We start from the raw sequence: 23932 nt of genomic DNA on the forward strand, positions 1-23932 counted from the left end.
TTTTCCACAACATATTTTTTTTTATTTCTGGAAATTTAAAAATATGTTCTAGAAAGTATGTTCCAAAATCCAAAAGTCATTTCTAAAAGAAAAATGATTTTTTGACACCTCATTTATATGGATGTAATTTGGAACATTGGGTGTCAAATTATCACTACACTTTCTAAAAAGTATAAAACTTTCTAAAAAGAATAAAACAACAGTCTTTTCCAAAAATGATGAGGTGTAAGGAGCCATTAGTTGGGGGTGCAGGAAGAAACACCCAAACAATAATTGTGTGATTTATTATTTTTCTGAGAAATAGCTTTTAAGTTACACCTTTCAACTTACTGCGAGTCCGGCACACTATTCTTTGCACAACATTATTCTCTCCGTTTCTTCAATTACTATGCTTTGAGAAATAAATTATATTCTTCTCAATGTATATAACGTCCCCATCTCATTTATTTTTGTATGGTCTAAAGAACAAAAACCAGGATTCAGCCAACTTGGGAAAATGCAGGCTTCTTTCTAAACCCAGATGACAAATTGTGCAACGTCGCCACACCATTGACATGTCTACAAAATAAAATGTGGCTATGACAATTTAACTGAAGAATGTAACATGCCACAGACTACGTTTGTGAGAATTCTAACAAAAGTTAAGCATTCAATTTGAATCACATTTCTAGTACTCAACAAGGGGGCCATTATGATTCTAAGCCAGGCGCCACCAAAAATATTCCGCGAAGAATAGCACCAATGGCAGCTAAACTATATGTTAGTACCGACCATGTAGATTTTAAGGAGCTCTGTCAAAGGGTTGTGTATCATTGTAACACACATCCCATACAGCTTCCAAGGAATCCTGGGCAGAATAACCCGAGCAGTTGGGGTTTACAGACAAAGATTTCAAAACTTTTCTTCTCACACATTCCTTCAAGTACACTACATCGATTCAGTATTCAACAAATAAAAGCCGAAAAAGTCTAAAATATCAAATCAAATACGCTAAAGCAAAGAGAGAATGCATGACAGCAGCAACAGAATAACAACAGATGTAATTTGAAGGAAAACAGAAAACTGTACCAAACACAAGTTAAATGGTTTTAGAAACATAAACTCTTTTTTGTCCCCTTAGATGCCAATCATGTAAAAGTCTTTTAATATGCTTATGAAAAGAAGACATTCTACTGTCCCCCCCACCCCAACCAAAGAAAGAACAGGGAGTAACAAGTATTAGGGAGAAGCAGTAATAGTCAGACAGGCAGTTGGCACTGAAAGTTATGCTTCTACAAAGTTTATAAATTCAGTGCATGGTTTTACTATTTTCTAATCCATTTCTACTTAGCCAATATTTAAGAAACCCTTCAACTGTAAGGCAGTTGGCACTGTATGTCCTTGTGTGAAATACCCTTGTTCTGGACTGGGCTCATGGCCCAATCCCTTTAACAAGGCATCTTGGCCCAAATGAAGGATTGTCCCACTTGTTAGGTGTTGACCGAAGTTAATGTCATCATCTAGGAGCAATGTTACTGTAATACACTTTGGCAGAGGATACTGTATGTCGATCTGTATGTTAATTTTACCATTATTTACAGCTCAAAGATCACTGTTTTGAACGTAAAGTTCGGATATAGCAAGTTCTTTTGGACAAACTTCTCCTTAATGACTTTAATAAGAGAAAAATAAGAAAAAATGAAATGAGCTCGTATAAGTTAAAATCAGCCTGTTCCTAAGTTAAAAATTAAAAATTTAGAAAAACTATATGAAAGAGCTTCTACAAATCAGCTTATGCTTATGCATAAACTAATTTTGACTTATGGAGAAGTTCATTTTAATTTTTCCTCTTATTTGTTTTATCTAGAAGTCTTTATGGAAAAATTTGTCCAAATAGACCCATAGTATAAAACAACATAAATAAAGTGATTATTTGATGTAATATTCACATAATCATCATAGATGAAAATATTAAAAGAAAAAGTAGACCAATTCTCAATTCGATCCTGAATTTGACTTTATAACAAATTAAAAATACGGACAAAGGAAAATCATGCTTCAGTTTGTACTGAGGAATTCAATAAAAAATGGTTGACGACGTTTCTTCTTCTACACGTGAATGGCCATTCAGGAGGATGGGAATTTAGAAACATGTGCTTGAATCCAACAAAATTGGAAATACCACCACGTCATTATATGAGCAAAAGACATAAGTTTTTCTTCTCAAGTCTTTCTTCACCAATGCTTAATGTACATCATTAGACCATATAAGAACGATTAAGCTATAGTAAAACACAGTAACAAGATAAACCGCCACCTCATAATCTTACATTACAACTCTGAACCTTCAAACTTACCTTGATCCAAATTGAAGTAAAATCCATTTTTCAAGTACCTAGCTACTACTAGAAAGTATATGTCCTTTCTCAAGTTTAATGTTAAACCAGGCCTCCTCGTGATTAACTCCCTTTACCTTAAATTTTATATTTACTTTGATCTAATTCAACAGTCATGTTGTGAAGAAAACATAAATCATGTTAGCAATGCATGGCTCCTATGTACAAACTGCATATTATTTGGTAATGTGGATTTGGGATGACAAGCATACAAGACAAAGTGTAATGCAGTCTAAAATCAAAGATAGCTCTAGAGTTATATATTATCTGATGACAATAACATTTACTAACCATCACGAATCAATACTATGGCTAAAAGAGTGAGAAAATGGAAAAGGATAGGCACTCTCTACTCTTTATTGGTACTCTATTGCAATAAACAGTAACACATTTGCACTAATCTCTGCTAAACAAGCAAAATTCTACATCCCTAGAAAATTATGCCCAGTATTACAAATTTTGGCATGGATAATTTCAATTGTTCTGTGATCTTTTGGCTTTCAATCTTGATCCTATAACCTACTTAGTCCAGATCAAATCATATCTGACATACATATCAGTCAAGCATCATAGATCAGATCTAAACAAGCTCTTTACAACTCTATAGAAAACCTTCCTACATAATTAGTACTTCTGCAGGTATATCTGGTTAAGAGGATTCAACTAAAAGGAGGGGTATGAGGATTTGCTTTTCCTTATCTTAATCTTTTAAGAATGCACTAATTGCTTCCATGGGGTGACATTAGAGCAATAACAATAGACGTAACCTTCAATTAAAATTGTTATTTCAAACAAAATGATTATAACTAAATCCTCATTTAATATTTTTTTTATCTCAATGGTCTTTTTCTTTGATGATTAGTTTCAAAATATACAAGTGCAATAGCTAGTTTTTTATATTGTACTCTTCTTGAACCTTCATGTGTGCATGCGCAATGCAGCAAAAAGCTGTGAGATGCTTGATATTACCAATATATGTATCAAATAGCAATTTTAAAAATTTTAAGATGAGAATAATGCTTCTGTGGAAGGACAAATTTAGTTAAACTTAATACTTTCTCTTTCTCCAATTGATAACTAGATACTGTGAATTTAAAAAGTAACCATGAAAGATACTTACTAAGTTTAATCTAGGAAAAGATTCAACTAAAATAAATGGGTTGCATTAGTGAATGTGAAGGAGGGAAATAGAAAGTTTACCTGTTCATGCCCTCGTAGTAGTTCCCGCTTATAATGGCAATCACCACTTAGATGATTAGTTCGTATCTGTTTTACAATATCATAGAAAAACATTAATTAGGAGGTAAAAGTTGTGAAAAACCGACATAATCCTGATAGGAACACACAGTAAGGTACGAACCTCAGTACAAGCATGGTGAGCACAATCCGACCAATCCAAGTTGGCAGCACGACAGTCATCAAATGCATGAATTAACTCACGAATTATCACCTGATTGACGTCATCTTGAATTCGTACATAATTACTGCACAGTTTTACCTGGGAGAAAGGCACACCAACACAGAAGGAAATGAATACTAGCCAATTGCAAAACTAACCATCAAACCAAGTAAAGCATTGATCACAATACTAATTCAACCAACAAAACAACGAAAGAGTAATAGAATTGAGAGCTTATTTTCTTCATCAAACAAAACCTCAGCCAGCTTTTTAATTGAACATGTAGAACCATAATTCAAACTTTCCAGCATAACAGGAGGTTAAACATAGTTAACACAATTTCCATTAAGAGCACAATTACAATTAACTTGAATGAAAAAACAAAAAAGAGAAGTAAATGAACAAGGAAATAAAAGTACCCTACCCCTTCACCACGAACATAAGAACCAGCCACTTCCTGGTTGCAAGTAATAGCTTTGAAAAAATTGTCTCCTACTGCACACCCAGCTTTCTCCAAACGTTCCCTCAAAAACCTCACCATTGGAGCTATCAAAGAAAGTTGACACAATCCCACCAATTAACCAAATAACATAGGGATACGATAAAATCCTAAATTCTAAATTCTATCAATTATCAATATATGTAATATTGTAAATTGGGAGGAAGGTAAGAAAGAAAATGTACAAGAAAATTTGACATACTTCGGAAACTCTTTTGAATCATGATTTGGCATTCTTCCTCTGATTTAGATTTCTTGGCCATCTCTTAGTTTTTTAGTTGCACAACCTCAAGTAGCACAAACTTGGTGTTGGTGGTGACGAAGGAAGCAAGGCGTAGTCTCTCTTTTTTTTGGTTCAAGTTAAAAATTAGATGCTTTGTAACAAATAGACTTAAATCTGGTCTTGGTGCTTGCAATATACCCCACCTTTTGATTTAAGTCCTTTCCAAGCTATGTTTTAATAATCCTGTAATGTTCAAATTTTTTGTTATTAGTCCATGTTGTTAAAACATTTTGAAAACAAGCAACTTAAAATGGATGCTTTATCAAGATTAAGTTTGACAAACTTGGATATATCCAATAAATTTGTCCTTCCAATACTTTCATACTTCGATCATAGGGAATTAAATTATGAATAATTAAAAACAAAAACAAAGTATAAGAATAAACCTATAAGGAATGAAAGAAAATCACTAATCAATGAAACCTGGACAGAAAATATCATACATCCAACCACAATACATGCTCTGTATCCAGTACACAAACTGTAGTTTCATTCTAGTTTTTTTCGGTGTCTTTAGTTAATCATCATGCTTCTTCATAATTAGAAAATTTTTCAGACTATATGGGTTTAGGTAAGGGGAGTACCAACACTTGAATAATATTTTCAAAGTGTATAAAATACAAGAGGCTGCACAAATACAATAAATAGAGAAAATTTTAAAGATATGTTAAAGTTAGGGATTAAGGCGAACAATGTTGACAATTTGAAGGACTTGGGATTCATTCAGTTACTTTATTGTTAACTGTAGCAACAGAGTTTCCCCCAAGCAAGCCTGTCAGATCATATATATCAATATACCTCTCCGATTTTACAATCTTTTGGTAATAAATAATACAACTTTATACTGCAAAAATTTCATCTCCCACTTTATATCCCCAACAGTTCTTTCATTTGTGATTTTCTATCATTTTCTCGATATGCTTTAATTTTAAAATAGTCTCAATTGAAACGGAAGAATAGCTCTTCTCATCACTCTCAGATTTGCTTCCACGAAAGTAGTAGACTGCCCACACATGGGGCAACTTTGGGAAGAAATTAAAAAGTTCTTCCACACTCAAACTTGAACCAAGGTTCGAAGTTCAGATCAGAGCAAGAAATACAAAGAAAGAAGGGAAAAATATGTGTGAATATCTATTGTGTATGAAATTTGTTGATGATTCACTCATCTCAACTGGTTCTCCAGTTTCTGTTCAAGACCATCTTGATGTTGTTCTCGATGGTCTTCTAAATGGAAGAGTACTGTGTCACTTCAGTGAATAATAGAGTTGATCCTTGCACAATTGATGAGGTTGAATCTCTGTTCCTCACTCATGAAGTTCAATTGGAAAGGAGCAAGCTGGCCTCTAGGTTGGATTAAATGTCCATCAATGTGACCGGGAAGCAGCTTGGAGTGCTACTGAATTGTCAGAATTTCCCTCAGTCTTCCACTACCTCATCACACTTGTAAAATTTTAAAGTAAGGATTGGTGAAAGTTAGGGATTAAAGTGACCAACGTTAAATATTTCACCAGTACAATTGACCCTGAGGCCTATAAAATATTTCCAAGTGGTATGTTCAGAAAGATTATAACTAAAATTGAGCAGATTGAAATTTCTAGATTGAGCAGTCTAAATTGTATTTTAGGAGCAATATTATGTTAGCGAGTGGATAGAACTAAATTTAGTGAGTCCACCAAAGAAAACTTTTAGGAGCAATGTACGTCAACATCGAAGATGGGTTCACCAAAGAAAAATGTCACTAGGAATAAGGGAGTCCACCAAGCAATGTCAGTTGCAAAGGATGCCTCTTTCAGGCTCTAAATGTCAAGATAAAAAAGAGAGAAAATAGACAAATGAATAGGCTGAAATTGTGTCCAAATTGAGTCCACCAAGCAATGTCAGTTGCAAAGGATGCCTCTTTCAGGCTCTAAATGTCAAGATAAAAGAGAGAAAATAGACAAATGAATAGGCTGAAATTGTGTCCAAATGAAACAGTGTAGCTGGTTTTGTGTTAATTGACATAATTATAGTATTCAGTTTCCACTAATATCATATATCAATTAATCTACACTAAATCCTGATTTTCAGCAAAGGCCATAACAAAATGATATAAAAGTCAAACAGCATACATAGGGGGACATCTCACATGGTAACATTATGTCAAAATGATGACAAGACAATGACAATGGTTAACGTGTAGCATTCAATACTAAACATGAATGATGAAACAAAGAAGCAAAGACATAATGGAATTTCTTGCACCACCTTCCAAGGTGTAAAAGAACAAATTGTGGTGGGTAATATACTGAACCATCAACTGAACTAAGGAGACTCATCTACATAGACAAAACTTTATCAATTCAGTCAGGAAAAAAACTGAAAAGGGCCAAATAATCTGAAATATATTTGTTCTGGTTCAAAAGTTTAAATACCTTCATACCAGAGCACTCAAGTTGAGTCCCCCCTTCTTCATAGTGAGAGATGTATTTATAAGCTCTAGTTAGCGGTTTGTTATCTTTTGAATCTTAACTAATATTATATAATATTTAAAATTTAAATCTTTCTCAACTAATTTCAACATTTTTTACTAAGATTTTGAGTAGTTTTATTAAATCTCTCTTATTAATAATTAATAAATCTTATAACCGACTTTAGATAAGTTACATTCTCTAAGAATAGGAGAACAAACCAACTAGCGGAACAATATTAAATATCCAATGTAAAAAAATAGTAATAATATAGGATGGTCATGTCATCAATTAACAAAAGAAAGGTTGAAGATGTAACAGACAAAGACTGAGTTCAACCTTTATTTCAATCATATTGTAGCAGACTAGGGCAGCAAAGTATTTTACAAAAAGGTCCAAGACTTAAGTCTAATTTTAAACATGAAAAAGCATAATTGAACAGCAAAGCCATGCAAGATAATCAATCCAATAACACAAGTTCCAAAAAAATTGCTCGGCCTAACAAGGAACAGAACCCATAGCTGATGGTGGTTTTAAATCAACATGCAATTTCAGAAAAATAATGAGCATGGCATGAATAGGCCCATCAGAAGTACATGGTAGCTTAAACAACCTGCAAAACAAAATATCTCATCTAGTAGAATAGCTACTATCCAAAGTAAGAAAAAGGAAAATTAAGTTCAAGTTCACCGTCTTCAAAAATGAGGGCCTCGTTCTAAGAGCACTGTTTATAAAAAGCACAAGCCCATTAAGGCTTACAAAAGGTGATATTCGTATAGACATTCCAAAAAAATCATTGCTACCCCCAATATGAAAAGAACCTCAAACCGAGAAATGGTTATCAAACTCGAGTACACTCGTGAAAACGTAAGAGTTTTACGTTCCCACACCCATTGCTCGAGTAGAATCGTAAGCAAACTCGGTTTTGGAGTAGGTTCAATGGGATCGCCGTGAACTCGGTAAGCTCGGCCAAACTCGCGAGCTTGAAATCGAGTTGGCGAGTTCAGAGGAGAATTTTTTTAAAACAAAAACGACGCCATTGATTATCGTTTCGTGAGGAAAATAAACAAAACTCACTGCGATTAGGGTTCGTTCTTCGCCTCCTCTGCTGATCGCGGATTAGAGTTCCTTCTTCTCGTCGTCTACTGCTGGCGGAAGACCGACATCGCTGTCTCTACTCGCGGAAGCTTTCGTGGCTCTCTTTCCCTCTCCTTACGGAAGGCTCTCTCTGTTCGTGAGGCGCTATCGCTCTCTTTGTTCTCTACGCCGTCGTTGTCGTCAGGTCACGACATCGCTGTCGTTCCTACTACCGTCACCGTGGTTCTCTTCTTTTCAAAGTTTGTGGTTGTGTCTACTTTTTTTAATAATAATACAAAAATGAAAAAAATAGAAATCAATTTTATAATAATTATTAAAAATATTATTAAATTTATAAAAAAATATTCATAAAAATAATTATAAAATAAAATAATTTTATGATAAACTGTTAGTGAATGTTAAAAAAATAATTACTAAATTTAAAAATTAAAATAAACTATAGTAATAAAATTTGTTCCGACCTCTACTTTATTAAAATAGCATCATTAAGATGTCGTTAAGAAAAATACATATATTTATGTTACTTTGAATCTCGACTAATAACGAAACTAGAAATAAAATTGATAACGAATTATATGTTAAAAAAATTACTAATAGTTATAGATATTTATTAATTTATAATTGAAAATTATAATTAAAAAAGTAATAGTTAGTTATTTAATGATTATATAATATGTGATGTAGTAGAAGGAATGTCTCTCAACTAAAATATATAGTATATAGTTTAAGGAGAAACCGTGGTTCCTAGTCTTATTGTTCTATTTATTGGATCGGTTTTTGTGATTTTTTATCTTAGGTTTTTTTCATTTCGTTTTATAATCATGTTTAGTTATAATAACTTTAATCTCATATATCTGTCAATTACCATGATATTTGTCTCTTTTTTTCTATCTAGAACTAAAAATAGGATCTTCTTCATAAATTTCAAGATTGGGAATAAGCCATCAAACTATACTAATGGACTTGGTCCATGACCTCACAGCTTTCGAGCCTTTGACGTAAGCCAATGAGACTTAAAAAGCTCTTCAAAGATCAACAACACTTAATCTTTTCATGTTTACACTTCAACAATCACTCTCCTATATTTACATTAACAAATAATAAATAAACATTTTATTATAATGTCAACAATCCATAAAATCCACAAAATGAACTTTATGTCTAATAAAAAAGTTCCATAGTACATTGTCTAGCATTTGGTAGTCAATCAAGAAGGTGTTTTTGGATCCACAAATATGTTATGAATTGAACAATTCAAAAGCCAAACGCTAAACGCTCCAATCCAGAAGTCAAACTCTAGACGCTCCAATGCATAAGCCAAACGTTAGACTCCAATCTGGAAAATAATTTCGGATCCATGAACACGTTCTGGATTAGACTTTCATGACTATAACATTGTACTTTAGATTGGTCAATCCAAAACATTTTTTCAAATCTAAAAATACGTTCATGACCATAACATTTCCTAAATCCTGATAAATATTCCGAAGTACACCCATCTAAAATACAATATTGTATTACAAATTGGTCAATCTAAAACATTTTTTTAAAAACAAAAATATGTTTCGAATTGTCCAATCCAAAAAATATAGATAAATTTTAAATCTCAGATTATATAATTTAATAAATTTCTAGATTACAACGATTCAAAATATAATCAAAACCATACTAGAAGATATCCCAAATAAAAAACCGCACCATAAACATGCACCTCCAACTATCAGCATCACGACAAGAAACTACAAACCATCTTGTACCATACAACCAAAGTAATACCAAGCTCTTCAAGCACTTACCCTACTCACCTCTACAACAAAAACTCCATAAATTTTTAACTGTTTTACATAAAAGTATTTCTGAGGTGCAGGCCTAAGATCTTATTCATAGATGCCCTGATCGAGAGGAGATACTCACATAAGTTTCAAGTTAGAGAAGTTTTTTTTGTAAGTGGATTAAATTGATGAATTATAATTAATAATTAAAATTGAATTATAAGTGTTTATAATTTAAATTGTAATATTATTTTATATTTCTATTATTTCAATAATAAAAATCATAATATTTAAAAAAAAAAGATTATCTTAATAAATTAGAAACTGACTGGAGGTAGATCGGAGGTTGGGGTGAAGCTGAATAACCATTACGCATTACTAATCGGCGAATATGTATATCTTTGAGAGATGGTTTATGAAAGAAATAATCTTAAGAAGAAGCAAGAGAAACTTTTAAACAATGATTTCTTAAATATTAAACTAATACAGAGAATGAATAGAAAGGGATTATGACAACCTAACCTGTTCTAAAGCAGAAAGAGCTTTGGTATGTTCAACAAGAATATGAAAAAAATGTCCCATATTGTGGTCCTACCATTTAGGCATATTTTTTAATGTCCAAGTCATAAACCACTGGAGTAAGTGTGGAACTACAAAATTTCTGAAACTAATCTATGCAGTTAGCTTATTTGATTTCTTCTAGCACTGTTGGATTTTGAGTCAATTCGAACTGTCTTTGCAGACATGCAGTGGCGCACATGAATTTTCCGACATGAAGTTTGGAGGGAAGAACTACCTTGTACATGAACCATCAAAATCAGTTCCTTATCTCGGGTGTCTTCACTCCACCAGGTCTGTGGTACGCCATTTGAAGATTCTTCTAAGGAATGAGGATCTTCATGACGAACTGAAATCTCTACATTTTGCTCAGGCTTAATTACGCCCGCAGCTGGAGTAACCTAATTAAAACACATTTTAAACTACCATTATTATCAGTGCCCAATGACTTCCTTCCCTCAGTAACAAAACAAATTACATTTTAAGGAACTAAAACTAAAACTAAAAAAGTTACTGAAAATCTTATAAAGATAAAAACAAGTTTCTATTTGGCACCCAACTAGTCCACTCTTAATGGATTACCCATTTGGAGCAGAAGAAGTTTATGCTGAAGCTAAAATCGAACTCCAAACTTTGATTAAGGAATCCAGTTGTATTAACAGTGAAAGCTTAGTCTGTTTGAAAATTGTTTACAGGTTTATTTTGTCGGAGAAGAGGAAAAGGGTGAAGAGAATCTGGAAAAGAAAGGATGATTTAAGGAAAAGATAGAATACCTCAAGCCATCTAGGAAAGCCAAAGCCACCTCTTGGACTATATTCAGGTGCATGTCCATCATTCTTGACTATAGAGAGGCCTTGACAAGTAATTTTATATATAGCCTTATCTTTTGTACTTCTGTTAGTAATAAGCAAGAACGAAGTGTCCAGGTTCTGGAGGACTAAACTGTTGGGGCTGACAGTGACTTCTGGAACATAACATAAATCTTCAAGAATAGATCTTATTTTCTCATTTGATTTCATAACTATCCCAAACTCCTTTCTCCTTATTGATCTATCAACATGAGAAATTTTTACATTGAATTTACACCGGACAGGCTTGTGATCACTATCAGTCACATCCATGCAAGCATCATACCTGTCAAACGGTTTCAGTGATGACAAACTGTATCAACAGGAAAAACAGAAAAATAGAAAAGCAATGGTGGTGATCAAGTAACATACTGTAAAATTGATGACATAACAGGACAGTCTAAACTGCACTCATAAGTCGGAGCTGCCCGAGTATCACGGTATATTATTCTGTCACACCAGGCTGGAATTCGCTTTTTCTCTCCAGAATCATACCCTGAAAAATGAGTTATTGCATTATAGAAACTGTCACGTTCATTGAATTACTAATTTGGGATCAGTCATCTATTTACCTCCTAAACCGGGTTGATGTCTCTCAAATTTATATGTGGGAGGAAATTTGATAAGTGCCTCCCGCATTCCCTGGAAAACTTTTCCAGATTTCATCTCTGCCCTCAGCTGATCCTTTTCTCTAAGCCAATCAAAGCATCTTTGAGAAACAAAGTCCCTGGCTTCATCATAAGATATACCAAAAAGGCGATAGTTGAAATCACCAAAAAATACCACCATATCAGCTTCAGATAAATCAGGTTTTGGTTCCTCAGAGCTTCCACCAGTAGCCTACGACACACACAATGGAGGCCATGAACTGCTATGAATTTATGATGAAGATATTGACGGAAAGGCATGAAGATGATGGAGATAATCAAGATCTAAGGTGTAAACATGAGACTCACATTTGTACCGCGAAGCACATGAACAGCAGTAGAGACGCCAGCTGTAACAGAGAGGACCAATGGCAAGCCAGAAGAGTAAAGTAGCCAAAATAAATATGTGGAGAAGGCAAGAGAGCAAAGCAAGAACAGGTATGGTACCATACCAGCTGCAGTAAGTAGGTTGGACGATCGGGTGAACACCATATTTCGATAAATGTGATCAAAATCAGCATTCCGCCGATTAACTGCTTCCAAATGTGCAGCCAAGTGACAATTCACAAAGCACATTATCCTGTCATACACTCTGATTCTCAAACCCACTCCTCCCTGATTGATCAATATTTACCATGTAAAGTGTTCATTTCAGTGAAAAGAACAAAAAAGTCAACGCTCATAAGTGAAAATAGTTCATTGGCAGATTTTTTTTTTATTTCGTCCCAATCCATTGTTTGTACAAGCAACATAAATATGACTTTATGACTTGCTGGCAAAAAAATGAAGTTGAGCGCACTACAAAATGGTAAGTTATTGTTGCAAAAACAAATATTTAACCAGAACAGTAAAAAAGCATTCCATCTAGCATGGTGCAATAAACAGAGAAGGCAATCTATGCTGCCTGGTTGTTTCTTCTATGACCATTCTTTCATTCTGTATTTTCTCCTCTCACAGAGTTCTTTCTCCCAGTTAAAATTGTAACTAGAGCATATCTAGTTTCTTTTTTCGTTGTTTTGTTTTCTACGTTAATAAATAGTATGATTTCGTAATTATACATCACCCAAAACAACACCCCATTACAGCGGTCTAAAGTTTGAAATAATAAGCCCAATTTCCTAACCATGATCAGATATAGAGAAACCAGATTTCACTTAATTGGATGAAATTTCACAGCTGACCTTCAGACGAAATCAAGAAATAAATTAACTAAAGAGAAAGTTCTTGCTGATAAAAAAAAACAGAGAAAGTTCTTAATCACTTGAGGTTAACACCCTGAACTTCATTTTAACAAACTTATAAACTTTAACAGAAGGGTACTGCATTTAAATGACATAATTAAACCACCAAGTTTTATGAAATAATTATGAAGTAGTTAGGAGAATTGATACAAACCTTATTACCAATTGCGCGTCCAAAACCACACGGGACGGCCCCAGCATCAATGTCCCCAACATGTGTTCTGAGATTCTTTCTTACCCTAATTGAGAAATGTCAACTCATGATATAAGAATGGAAACAATTTTAAAGATAGAAATTCAAAAGTATATGACAAAAAGGAAACAGGAACAGGAATTTACTAGGCTAACTGGTTTAATCTGGAACACACTTTGATTACAATCACTCACCAAAGAGATACAAGCAAGCCAGCAAGCTGCCTAGAGCCCATGCGTTCGAAAGCTTTCCCTTCTTCTAAAGCCTTTCCTATTGTATCCAGCCACCACTGCCCCATTGCACTTCCTTCAAGACCTACCTACAATTGTGATATAGGCAGTGAATGCATGAACATAATATACGCATTACACAACATAAGTGGTTCTTGAAGATTTATATACATGCAATACTTGATTAGAAAATTTGCTATTGGTTACAGTTAGGATAGGGGCTGTGATATTATTGTGTACAAACTAACTCCATTTAATTCTATCGATGAGCACACTCATATATTTCTCATTATCATTCCATTTTAGAGTAAAGCAAAAGGTTCTATTTACGAAGAAAAATGCTATGGTTAGATAAAGGTGGCAAATGAATGAAATCTTATCCTACAGTTTCTTTTGCAGCAGACATTGCAAGAAAACCGGCACCCATCTCCACTTCTTGCAAACCAACGACAACAATGCCTACATCTGAAGCGATGGAACCCAGCCATGAGGAGAGTGAATCCTGAGAAGCTCTACCTTGACCGACATTCCATGTGCCAACCAAAATTCTGACATTGTGCCGCCGTGTATAAATAAGTTCCTTTGCGGCCAACTCGGATCTTATCATGTTGTCAACAGGACCTGGAGATGCAATAATCCAGCCCCGGAGGCCACCATGTGTAGCCAAGCTAAAAACATAATCACAGCCAACAGCCAATTTGATGACAGGACCATTATGAGCAACCCATGCTGCAATGAGATTGCCTTCCAGGTCCAGTACTTGGATAATACCACTCACATAGCCAACATATAAGCGTGTTCCAAAAGTGCAGAAGCATTGGATAGCGCAGGGATGGCGGTTAAAATCCTGCACACGGGTCCCAGTGCCATCCCATTGCACAAGTAAGCCATTGGTACATCCACTCCAAATCATTCCATCGCTTGTTTGCACAAGAGCTTCGGTTCTTTTGGTATCGTCCACAAATGCCCCAGCTCCCTTGGTTGCAACTCGACGAACGGCATCAGCAGCTCCCATTATGGCATTACGAGAGCGCTGTAGAAAGCTAGTCTGGGATTTTTCCTTTTTGGAGGTGGAAACAAACTTCACCTTCATCTCGTCTTCAATGGCTTGATCCTGCTGCTGGACGGATGACATGTCAACTCGATTTTCCACCTGACCTTCAATGTTGAATACTTTGAGAAGCTCCTTTGTACGGGCATCCCAAAGGGAGAAGGAGAGAGGGCCAGCGCACCAGATTCGACCTCTGACATGGTCACACAGCAAAGACTTGACATCTTGAGAAGATATGCTGCAAACACCGTTGACGGTGACTTGGCTTCGGAGGTCGATGAAGGACCTCTCGACAAGTAAGGCTGCCATGTGTCTTTCTTCGGGAGAGAGGGAGAGAGATTTTTCGACGGATTCCCATGGCCAGATCTTAAGATTACCACCTTCAGAACCTGACCATAGATCGCCATAGGAACTTAAGACAATAGAAAGAACAGGACCTCTGTGTGCCTGCCAAGAAAGACCTTCCTTGAAGGGTGTAACAAAGCGTTGATCCATTTTCCAGGATCTGATCTTGCCATCTTTATGGCCACTCCACACCAACCTATTCCCATTGTCAACAGCCAAACACAAGGTGGGAGAAGTGTCCGCTGATTCACAAAAGGGAGCAGCATCCTCGTCGCCCCTTCTGACCTTTCCGCCCAGACCGCTACCAGGTTCGTAAGAATTCTTAATCTCCCACACCCTCACCCCGCCCTCCTGACCAGCCCACATCTGTGTTTCCGTGCAAGCAATGTTCCTCAGGAATTTTCCCACCTGAGTCTCCCTCAAGGGATGAGGTCTTAACTCCAAGCATGGAGGTCTCCCTGGATGAACGGACGCTCTAAAAGGAGCCTTAAAGATCCCAGTACCTCCCCCAGCGCCTACGAATTCCTGCAATGGTTGATACTGTGTCGCCTCATTGTCATTATACTCTTCGTCACCACCAGCAGGGTTTGTAGAGGATGAACGGGAAAATATGTCGTCGTCGGAGTCGGAGTTATAAAACGAAGACTCAATGTTGGAGGATATACGGCTGTCGTCGAGACTGTGCTTTCGGACTCGCTGGTGTCGTTTGTGCGTGGAGGCGCCTCGCAGCTGTTGGCTGTAGGAATGGGCTTTCCGGTGAGGTGGAAGAGAGGTCAAGCCCGACAACTCCTTGTCACTGTCGTCGTCGTCGATTCGGTCATCCATGGCTCACTAAGTGGAACTTGTTGGTTCCAAGTTATGGAAGGAGGAAGATTGGTACGATGGGAAGAGAAGAGAGAGAGAAAGAAGATGAATAATGAGGGAAATGGTCTCAAGGGGTTGCCGAGAGAGAGGGAAGCACGTAAGATTTTTGACGACCGGGATGTAAGGCGCGGCATGCTGCAAGCTTACGGACACAAATCAATGTTTCCTTTCCTTTCTTAATGCAGAATGAATGAATGGAATCGTCCCACCCTCCTCAAAACCATTCTCACTGCATTATAATGGTCTAAGTCTTCTTCAATTCCAACACAAAAATATTTGTATTCTTATATAAATAAAAAAATACACTTCTCATTTTTTTTTTATCAACAAAGACTTCAATAAAATTCCTTTTGCATTAATAAATAATTAAAGAAATAAGTCAACCCGTTTGAGGAAATTGGGAAATAGAAAAAATAATCAGTAATATCATAAGCAAATGAACTTAGAATTTAGAATAGTTTCAAGAATTTAGATTTTTTTTTGTTAATTTTTATATTAACTTTCTCTAAATTCTAATAGTAAGTTATTTAGTCTATGATAGCATGTGTCTCAATAGTTACGTTTATTTAGATAGTCTAATGGCTTAATAGTTGCCTATATTTAGTTAGATTGCCTAGTCATGGTTATATTGTTAATTTGCGTATTAATAATTGTAAGTTTTGTTTAATTGTTTGTAGAATTAGTTAGAAGTTCTTTAAGTGTTTTTAGGTTACTTGCATTTGTCCTGTAATATTTTATACAAGAGTTTTGACCTCGTTATTAGAAAAAATATGTAATATTACACAATGCAAGACTACTTTATGATCTAAAGATTGGGAGAAAGGAGGTTGTGTTGAGTATTTTACAGTTTGCAGATGACACTGTGTTTTTTTGTGAGGACTCTTACACCAATGTGGTGACGCTGAAATTCATCCTCAGGGGGTATGAGCTAGCTTCAGGGCTGAAGATCAATTTTCATAAGTCAAAACTTACAGGTATCAATGTTCAAAGAAGTAATCTTGATTGCTACACAAAGACTTTGAACTGTAACCAGATGGGTATTTCGTTCAAATATTTGGGCCTTGAAGTGGGAGGTAATCCAAGAAAGAAGAAGTTTTGGGAGCCTGTGCTAAACAAACTTAAAACAAGGCTCAACATATGGAAAAGAAGATTCTTATCCATGGCAGGGAGAATATGCCTCATTAAATCCATTCTTACTTCTGTCCCGCTGTATTATCTGTCACTTTTCAGAGCACCGGTCATGGTTTGTAGAAGTATCACCAGAATTCAAAGGAGGTTTCTATGGGGGTGGGGGAAGGAGAAGGAGACGATATCATGGGTAAGCTGGAAAGTGGTATGTAAGTCAAGAGAGGAGGGTGGTCTAGGTTTGAGAGTTGTGCATAACTTCAATCTTGCTTTGCTGGCTAAATGGAGATGGCGTCTTCTTGCAGATGAGAAAGGAAGGTGGAAGGATCTGCTGGCCTCGAAGTATGGGTCGAGTTTAAATGTCTTGCATTCACCGGTGAAATTCCAATCTTTGTGGTGGAGAGATTTGTTCAAAGCCTGTGGGGAGGACGGAGGAGATGGGTGGTTCAGCAAAGAGATTGGGTGGAAATTAGGATGTGGGGACAAAGTAAAGTTTTGGGAAGACATATGGACCGGGAACTCTAGTCTCAAATCATTGTATCCAAGGCTTTTCTCTTTGTCTCTAGATCAGGGGCAAAAGGTGGAAGAGGCTGGTGTGTGGACTGATTCGGTTTGGCAATGGTGTTTAAGGTGGAGGTGATCCATATACGTTTGGGAATCTGAACTGGAGGCAGAGATGATGACCCACCTTTCGTCAATCAAGTTGAGTAGAGAACAAAAGGACATCCAAGTGTGGGGGAATGATGTAGGAAATGGGTTCTCTGTGAATTCTGCTTACGATTGCCTGAAAAAACAAGGAAGAGGCCCACACTCTGAGGTATTCAAATATCTTTGGAAGGCTAAAGCTTTCCCTAGTGTGGTGACCACAGCGTGGAGGATCCTGATGAATAGTGTACCAACAAGAGAATGTATGAGTAGGAGAGGGGTGGTGCTGAATAATGCCTTATGTGCTTTGTGCCAGAATAATGTTGAATCGTGCCAACATCTGTTCTTGGAGTGTAAACACGCGATGAGTGTTTGGATCATGTGCTTAAGATGGGTTGGCATTATATTTATTCAACATAATGATGTAAAGACCCACTTTGAGAATTTCCACCTGTTTCAGATTAGTAATAAACAAAATATGGTTTGGAAAGGGGTCTAGACAGCAGTTGTTTGGTGTATATGGGACCAAAGGAATACGGTGGTGTTCAAGCAAGGTGTTGTAGATGCGGAGGAGATTTTCCAAAAGGCTCAGATAAAATCTTGGTTATGGTTAAAGCACTAGTCAACCTCCTTTACTTACTCCTTAGTGGATTGGATTTTGAATCCAATCCCCTGCATAAAAAGCCTTAAGTAATTGGGGCTGGTAGTTATCATCTCAGTTGTGAAGGAGGGAGGAGGTGTAGCGGATGGATATGCTGTGATTAAGGTTTAATAGGGTGCAAGAAGGACGGTGGTATGGTGGTGTTGTTGTGGATTCGTCAGTGTAGAGTGCAAGTAGAATTAGAGCAATGCCCCTTAAGGTACAAAGGAACGGAGGGTGTGGTGGAGTAAGGTGGCTGCAGTATTTGTGGAGTTGCTGACGGACTGGAGAAGGGGATTTGGTCACCTTACCCTGTAGCTGATATGTCTTATGTAGTACGGGTTTGAAGTACCTCTGTGGGGCATATTATCCAGCCAAGAGGTTAGTACTTTGTGAATGTAGTGGTGATTAGAGGAATTGTGCTGCAGGTTTTATTCAGAAGGTGTATGACCTTATCAACCGTGGTTCAGTACTTGCTCTGCTGCGACAAAGAATGCTCATATAGGTAACGTAGAACACCCCTCCACATAGTATGCTTCTTGTTGTTCTGGTGTTGGGCATGTTGAATGATAGGAGGGGACGGAAGGGCTGTGTGATCTGCTCTAAGCTAGATGATCTTAAGTCTATGGGAACTGTTATTCAATAGAGGAACAGGAGAAGATTGTGGTATGAAATGGTTGGGGTTACCTTAGAGGTCAGTTTGGGCAGCATGTAGAAGTTGGTTATTGCCCACAAGGGGCATATGGCTAGTGGTGTAGGACTTGAAAGAGGAGAATTTGCATTCTGGATCTACTATTTCGAGTTTGCTGGGGTCTGCCGGGGCCTCTTGAAGGGACCCAAAGACGCTGTGGTGCCTAGGAATTGATACTGGTGGGGTGCTGGTTGACGATGCTAGGGGAATTGTGATGCAGGTTGCTACAATAGCTGGGATTTTCTGGCTTTGCTTCATAGGGAGGTGCATCACCTATGAAGATTTGGTCTTGGAGAAGAGTATCACTGGAAAATCCTGCAGCTGCCTAATCAAGAGTAGGAAACTATCCTTTTAGTTGAAGCAACGGAATGAACTACGGGTGGAAGAATTTGTCTATAGATGTTTGTTTTTGTTTTGTATTAGGAACAAATCTTATGTCTTCGGTTGAGCAAGTGAAAGCTTCTCTATGCTTTTATTTCTCTAGTTTGTAATTGTACAACTGAGATTTGTATAAGGGTTGGGACACCCCTTAAGTGTCCCATTTTATTCATTAATCCATTGCTGATAAAAAAAATTACACAATGCAAATACATGAGAAGCTAATTGAACTTTGTATCTTGTTTTTAGTGTTTTATGTTCATTTATCTATACTACGTGTGATTTATGATTAGCGTTACAATATTATATATATATATATATATAATAAATAAATGGGTGCAAACCTCATCTTAAAAGTTAATTTATAAAGTTGAGTTAGACTAAAATTCATTTTCTAATATGGTATCATATCTTATTGTTCCTGCCGGTTGACTCAAAACGCCTTTGTGCGTCTACGTCACGCTCACATCCAGAGTCCTTGCGTTCGCATATGCGATCCCCGTGATGAACACCTGAAACACAAAGACAATGGGCGCCCTAGCGGTCGTTTGCACTCTGATGCTCAAGTCAGTACTAGGGCTAGGAAACATAAAAAACTGTATACTCTTGCTCTTGTGTGTGTGTGTAACGGCACAAGAGGATTCTCCCCTGGCCAAGTTTGTTAACTTACTATTTATAGACTGAAAACTAGGGTTTCCTGTTTACCTGAAATGGGCCTTTCTGGTGGGTGGGCCCAACACTGTTGTTACCTTACTCTTAGGATAACCTAGCGCGTGGGTCCCTAACTGGAGTGCAACCTCTGACGGGATGACCACCTGGATGCCTCCTCATGCATCTAATCTCTGGGGTCACCCGCCTCTGAGAGTGCCCTAGCTGTTCACGTGCCATGCATGCAGCACGCCCCTAATCGTGGCCCTTGTTGGCCATATCCTTCTAGTGGCTTCTATACTTTGTGTCACGCCTGAATGCGTCGTCGACTCTACATACATGGGCACTCGTGATCTAGGCTTCTCCCTTACTGATAACTGGTGTGTGATTTGGGATCCACTTCTCGTGGCCCATCTTTACTGTTTGGATCTCCGATGCTCGACCTCTCCACACTATTTAGTGGCAAGTCGGTACATCCTGATGATCAATGTCTAACCACTCTCGACTCCTTGGCGCACGTGTTTTGCGAGGTATTGGCCCGCGCTGCTCGTGGGACCCGCTTACGTGGCACCAACATTACCAGTGGTTAGTCAACGTCCGGGGACTGGTCGGTACACAAGCCCCCCAACCTCGAGCTGTAACTCGTTCAGTGAAGAGGCTAAGTCCTTGCCCTGGGTGATCTACATGGCTCTGTGCGACAAGACGTAAATACGGTGCCAAAGTGACGTCTTTCCGGGCTTGTCTTTTCTGTGTACACATGTCTTGATCAATGGCTAGGGTTTAACGTCGCTTACGCTTCTTCGTTTGCTTTTAAACTTTGGAAAACGTGCGCATCTAATCGCCTGTTACGTCATTCTCCGAAACCTTTATCGTTTCGCCTTCTTCCCCAAGCATTCTCACACTCCCTCCGCGCGTTTCAGTTTTCATTCGCTATCCTCTGGAAGTATGAACACTGACTCTCCTTCACTCCTGTTTAATGGTTCTAGATAACTTCCTATTTGCTTAATCTTTGCATCGACCACTTTCTGTTTCTGGGTTTCCTTTTGATCAAGAACCACTAAACTCTAGGAGGCGTTGTTTCTTGTCATTGTAACGTTGTGTTTGCACCTTTCTTTCGCATATTCGTATGGTTTATCTCTGTGTGCAGGCATGGGTTTAACCGAGGAAAAATGGGCCAAGTTAACTGATATTCTCACTCGTCTTCATGGGGTTTCTAGAGACATGGGTACTTCTCTTCAGCATGCTCGTGCCCTCACCGCCACTACGTCTCCACCCGTTCCCTCCAATCTTGGGGTTTCGGTCCCTCTTCCCGCCGTTCAACCATTTCCCACTTCCCTTTCTTGTCGGGGTAAAGCCGTGGTGATTGAGTTAGACGAGGATTCTGCTGAGGGGCCAGTCTACAAAAAACCCAAACCTACTCTGGTGATGGTATCACACTCTTCTTCCTCCGGTCACTTCGCCTCGCCTCGTGGTCACTTGACCGGTGTTTCTCTGCTTCCTGGTCTCAGCGGGACTGGTGCCTCTACTCCTTCTGCCCCTGAACTGCCCCTTGTCCTTCAACATGTGATCAAGGGCTTTCAGCAAGGGGTGACGGTGGACCTGGATGAAGTTGCTGCCAGGGAGAAACTAGGTTTCGACTTCAGGGCGCTTCTTGCTCAGTTTAACGTCCTATTGTCCAGTGCTGAATCTAGGGACTCCTTGAAAGCTCGCTTGTTTGGTGCCCGCGAGACGACTCTGAGAGAAGAGTTGGTCCACTTCTTGAAGCTTCTCCACGCCAACCGCCAAGAGGTTACTACACTGGAGGCGAGAGTTTTATCCCTGCGGGTTCAGGTCTTTGAGTTGGAAGAGGTCGAGGAGGAGTCCAAAGCCAAGATTACGGGGCTTGAACGAAGGTCCACCAACCTTGAGGTGTAACTGGATCGGGTGAAAGCCGAGTTTTGTCAGCAAGCCAAAAGGTTTGAGGAAGTTGAGGTTGAACTGACTGGAGACGTCCTGGATGCTTACGACGAGGGTTTCAAGGTTGCTCTCGCTCAAGTTGCTTGTGTGCATCCAGAAGTGGACACTACACCCTTTTCCGCGTCGAACTTGGTTGATAATGGGAAGATTGTTCCCAGGGTCTTTCCTTGACTTGTATTGACGCACAAACTCTTTTATTTGCTTGCTACTTTTACTGTCTGAACTCATATCTGCTTTATGTCAAACTGCATTTTGATTCCCATAACTGTTTCTGTCGTGGTGTCTGGCACCAAGTCATTTCTTTGCATGTTTTGTTGCCTTTGTCATGTGGGGAGGCTTTTACTGTGAACTGGATCGTTCCACCTTGGTGTTATTCGCAAGGGAAACAAACTCTTAACTGTCCTTGACTTCGCTCAAAGGCGCGGAGGATTTACCTGGCGAATTATTTCGTTTGCCTCGGTACTTTCACTTACGAGGGGAGGTGTTCTCTCACGAACCTTCCTCTCTGCTCGTAAGGCTTCTAGCGCAAGGGAAATTAATTCTTAACTGACCTCCGCTTCGCTCGAAAGTGAGGAGGGTTTATCTCGTAACTATTCAACTGTCCTCAGCTTTGCTCGAGGGCGAGGAGGATTTATCTGATAACTATTACGTTTAACCTTAGCGCTCTCACTCAAGTGGGGAGGTGTTCTCTACGAACCTACCTCTCCGCCTACGAGGCTTCTAACGCGAGGAAAACAATTGCTTGACTAACCTCAGCTTCGCTCGAGGGCGAGGAGGGTTTAACTATTACATTTAACCTTAGCGCTCTCACTCGAGAGGGGAGGTGTTCTATGCGAACCTACCTCTCTGCCTACGAGGCTTCTAACGCGAGGAAAACGAGTTCTTAACTTACCTCAGCTTCGCTCAAAGGTGAGGAGGATTTAACTATTAACTGACCTCAGCTTCGCTTGAGGGCGAGGAGGATTTAACTATTAACTAACCTCAGCTTCACTCGAGGGCGAGGAGGATTTAACTGGCGAACTATTTCGTTCAACCTTGGCGCTTTCACTCAAGAGGGGAGGTGTTCTCTACGAACCTACCTCTCCGCTCACAAGACTTCTAACGCAAGAAAAACAAGCTCTTAACGGACCTCAGCTTCGCTCGAGGGTGAGGAGGATTTAACTATTAACTGACCTCAGCTTTGCTCGAGGGCGAGGAGGATTTAACTGGCGAACTATTTCGTTCAATCTTGGCGCTTTCACTCGAGAGGGGAGGTGTTCTCTACAAATCTACCTCTCCGCTCACAAGACTTCTAACGCAAGGAAAACAAGTTCTTAACTGAATTATACATAATCTCGAGAAAATATTTCAATCGTAATTATCTGGGGACCTCATTAAAAAACCCTGGTAAGGGAAAAAAAGTGTCCTCTATTACCATGTACAATATTCTCGCTTAACTGAAGTAAACTTGTAGTCGGCTACGTTCCTTCTGCTAGGAACCGAGCCCTGCTTCGATGCCTAAACATGCGCGCTTCATCCCCAAAGACCTTTGTTCTCCTGAGGGAATTGGTCCACACGGGGGAGAGTGGGTGCTTTGGTACCTGAGGTTTCTCCCTAGGCTCTTAGCATACTCTGCTTCCCTTGGGCATGAGACCTTGAAACTGAACCTGCCTTTGTTCGGGGACCGAACTGATCGCCTAGTCGATCATCACTAGTTACCCTAGTTCCGGACTCTACGGTCTTCTCAACCGGGGTTCGCGCCGTCTGGCCGGGGATGTTGCTTCGGTTGGAGATTCTCTCCAATCTCTCTATCCCCGGAGTTGCCAAACGGATCAGATTTGGTCCTGCAGGCGATTTCTGCTACAGCCTCGTCGGGTTTGGAGCGGCTGAACTTGGGTAGGGGGATTCTCTCAATGTACGATGGTCCATTAGTGACCATAGATACCCCTCTCCCTGCTTTGAGGCTATTCTCATAACATCGCTTGGCCTCCTTCTATCTGACTTGATGGTAATCACCTTT

General features: G+C 38.6%; 3 protein-coding genes across 5 annotated transcripts; 1 reads left to right on the forward strand and 2 right to left on the reverse strand.

The window, feature by feature from the left end:
- Window positions 1–422: 422 nt before the first annotated feature.
- Window positions 423–8376, reverse strand: LOC137806655 (mitochondrial inner membrane protease ATP23-like). 3 transcript variants are annotated; one of them, XM_068606876.1, is made up of 6 exons: window positions 8081–8376; window positions 4476–4739; window positions 4199–4320; window positions 3736–3873; window positions 3576–3641; window positions 423–558 (listed from the first exon to the last, which is right to left on the reverse strand). In XM_068606876.1, the coding sequence occupies exons 2-6, from the start codon at window positions 4534–4536 to the stop codon at window positions 511–513; spliced, it is 435 nt and encodes a 144-aa protein (XP_068462977.1). In that variant the 5' UTR covers window positions 4537–4739; window positions 8081–8376; the 3' UTR covers window positions 423–510. The 3 variants fall into 3 exon arrangements, with proteins under 3 accessions (XP_068462977.1, XP_068462976.1, XP_068462975.1); XM_068606875.1 differs by having other exon boundaries at window positions 423–916; XM_068606874.1 differs by lacking the exon at window positions 423–558 and adding an exon at window positions 1191–1551.
- A 1927-nt stretch (window positions 8377–10303) lies between these two features.
- Window positions 10304–16051, reverse strand: LOC137806656 (type I inositol polyphosphate 5-phosphatase 12-like). The gene is given in 11 exon segments (XM_068606877.1): window positions 10304–10832; window positions 11205–11330; window positions 11332–11411; window positions 11414–11565; window positions 11652–11775; window positions 11852–12119; window positions 12236–12276; window positions 12379–12541; window positions 13322–13406; window positions 13555–13679; window positions 13976–16051. Coding segments are annotated over 11 exon segments (3279 nt in total). The 5' UTR covers window positions 15812–16051; the 3' UTR covers window positions 10304–10553.
- Window positions 16052–16883: 832 nt separating this feature from the next.
- Window positions 16884–17615, forward strand: LOC137839112 (uncharacterized mitochondrial protein AtMg00310-like). Its single transcript, XM_068648242.1, has one exon. The coding sequence runs from the start codon at window positions 16884–16886 to the stop codon at window positions 17613–17615; it is 732 nt and encodes a 243-aa protein (XP_068504343.1).
- Window positions 17616–23932: the final 6317 nt, after the last annotated feature.

Source organism: Phaseolus vulgaris, chromosome 3 (assembly GCF_000499845.2).
Source record: "Phaseolus vulgaris cultivar G19833 chromosome 3, P. vulgaris v2.0, whole genome shotgun sequence".
Classification (NCBI taxonomy): domain Eukaryota; kingdom Viridiplantae; phylum Streptophyta; class Magnoliopsida; order Fabales; family Fabaceae; genus Phaseolus; species Phaseolus vulgaris.

What these genes read in the sequence shown, in the direction of transcription:
- LOC137806655 (XM_068606874.1), bottom strand. Translation starts at nt 4,536, where the DNA reads ATGGCCAAGAAATCTAAATCAGAGGAAGAATGCCAAATCATGATTCAA. An exon ending in CTCACCATGCTTGTACTGAG is followed by an intron (nt 3,642 to 3,735) that starts GTTCGTACCTTA and finishes ATTGTAAAACAG; the next exon opens with ATACGAACTAATCATCTAAG. An exon ending in TACTACGAGGGCATGAACAG is followed by an intron (nt 1,552 to 3,575) that starts GTAAACTTTCTA and finishes ATTAACATACAG; the next exon opens with ATCGACATACAGTATCCTCT.
- LOC137839112 (XM_068648242.1), top strand. Translation starts at nt 16,884, where the DNA reads ATGGGTATTTCGTTCAAATATTTGGGCCTTGAAGTGGGAGGTAATCCA.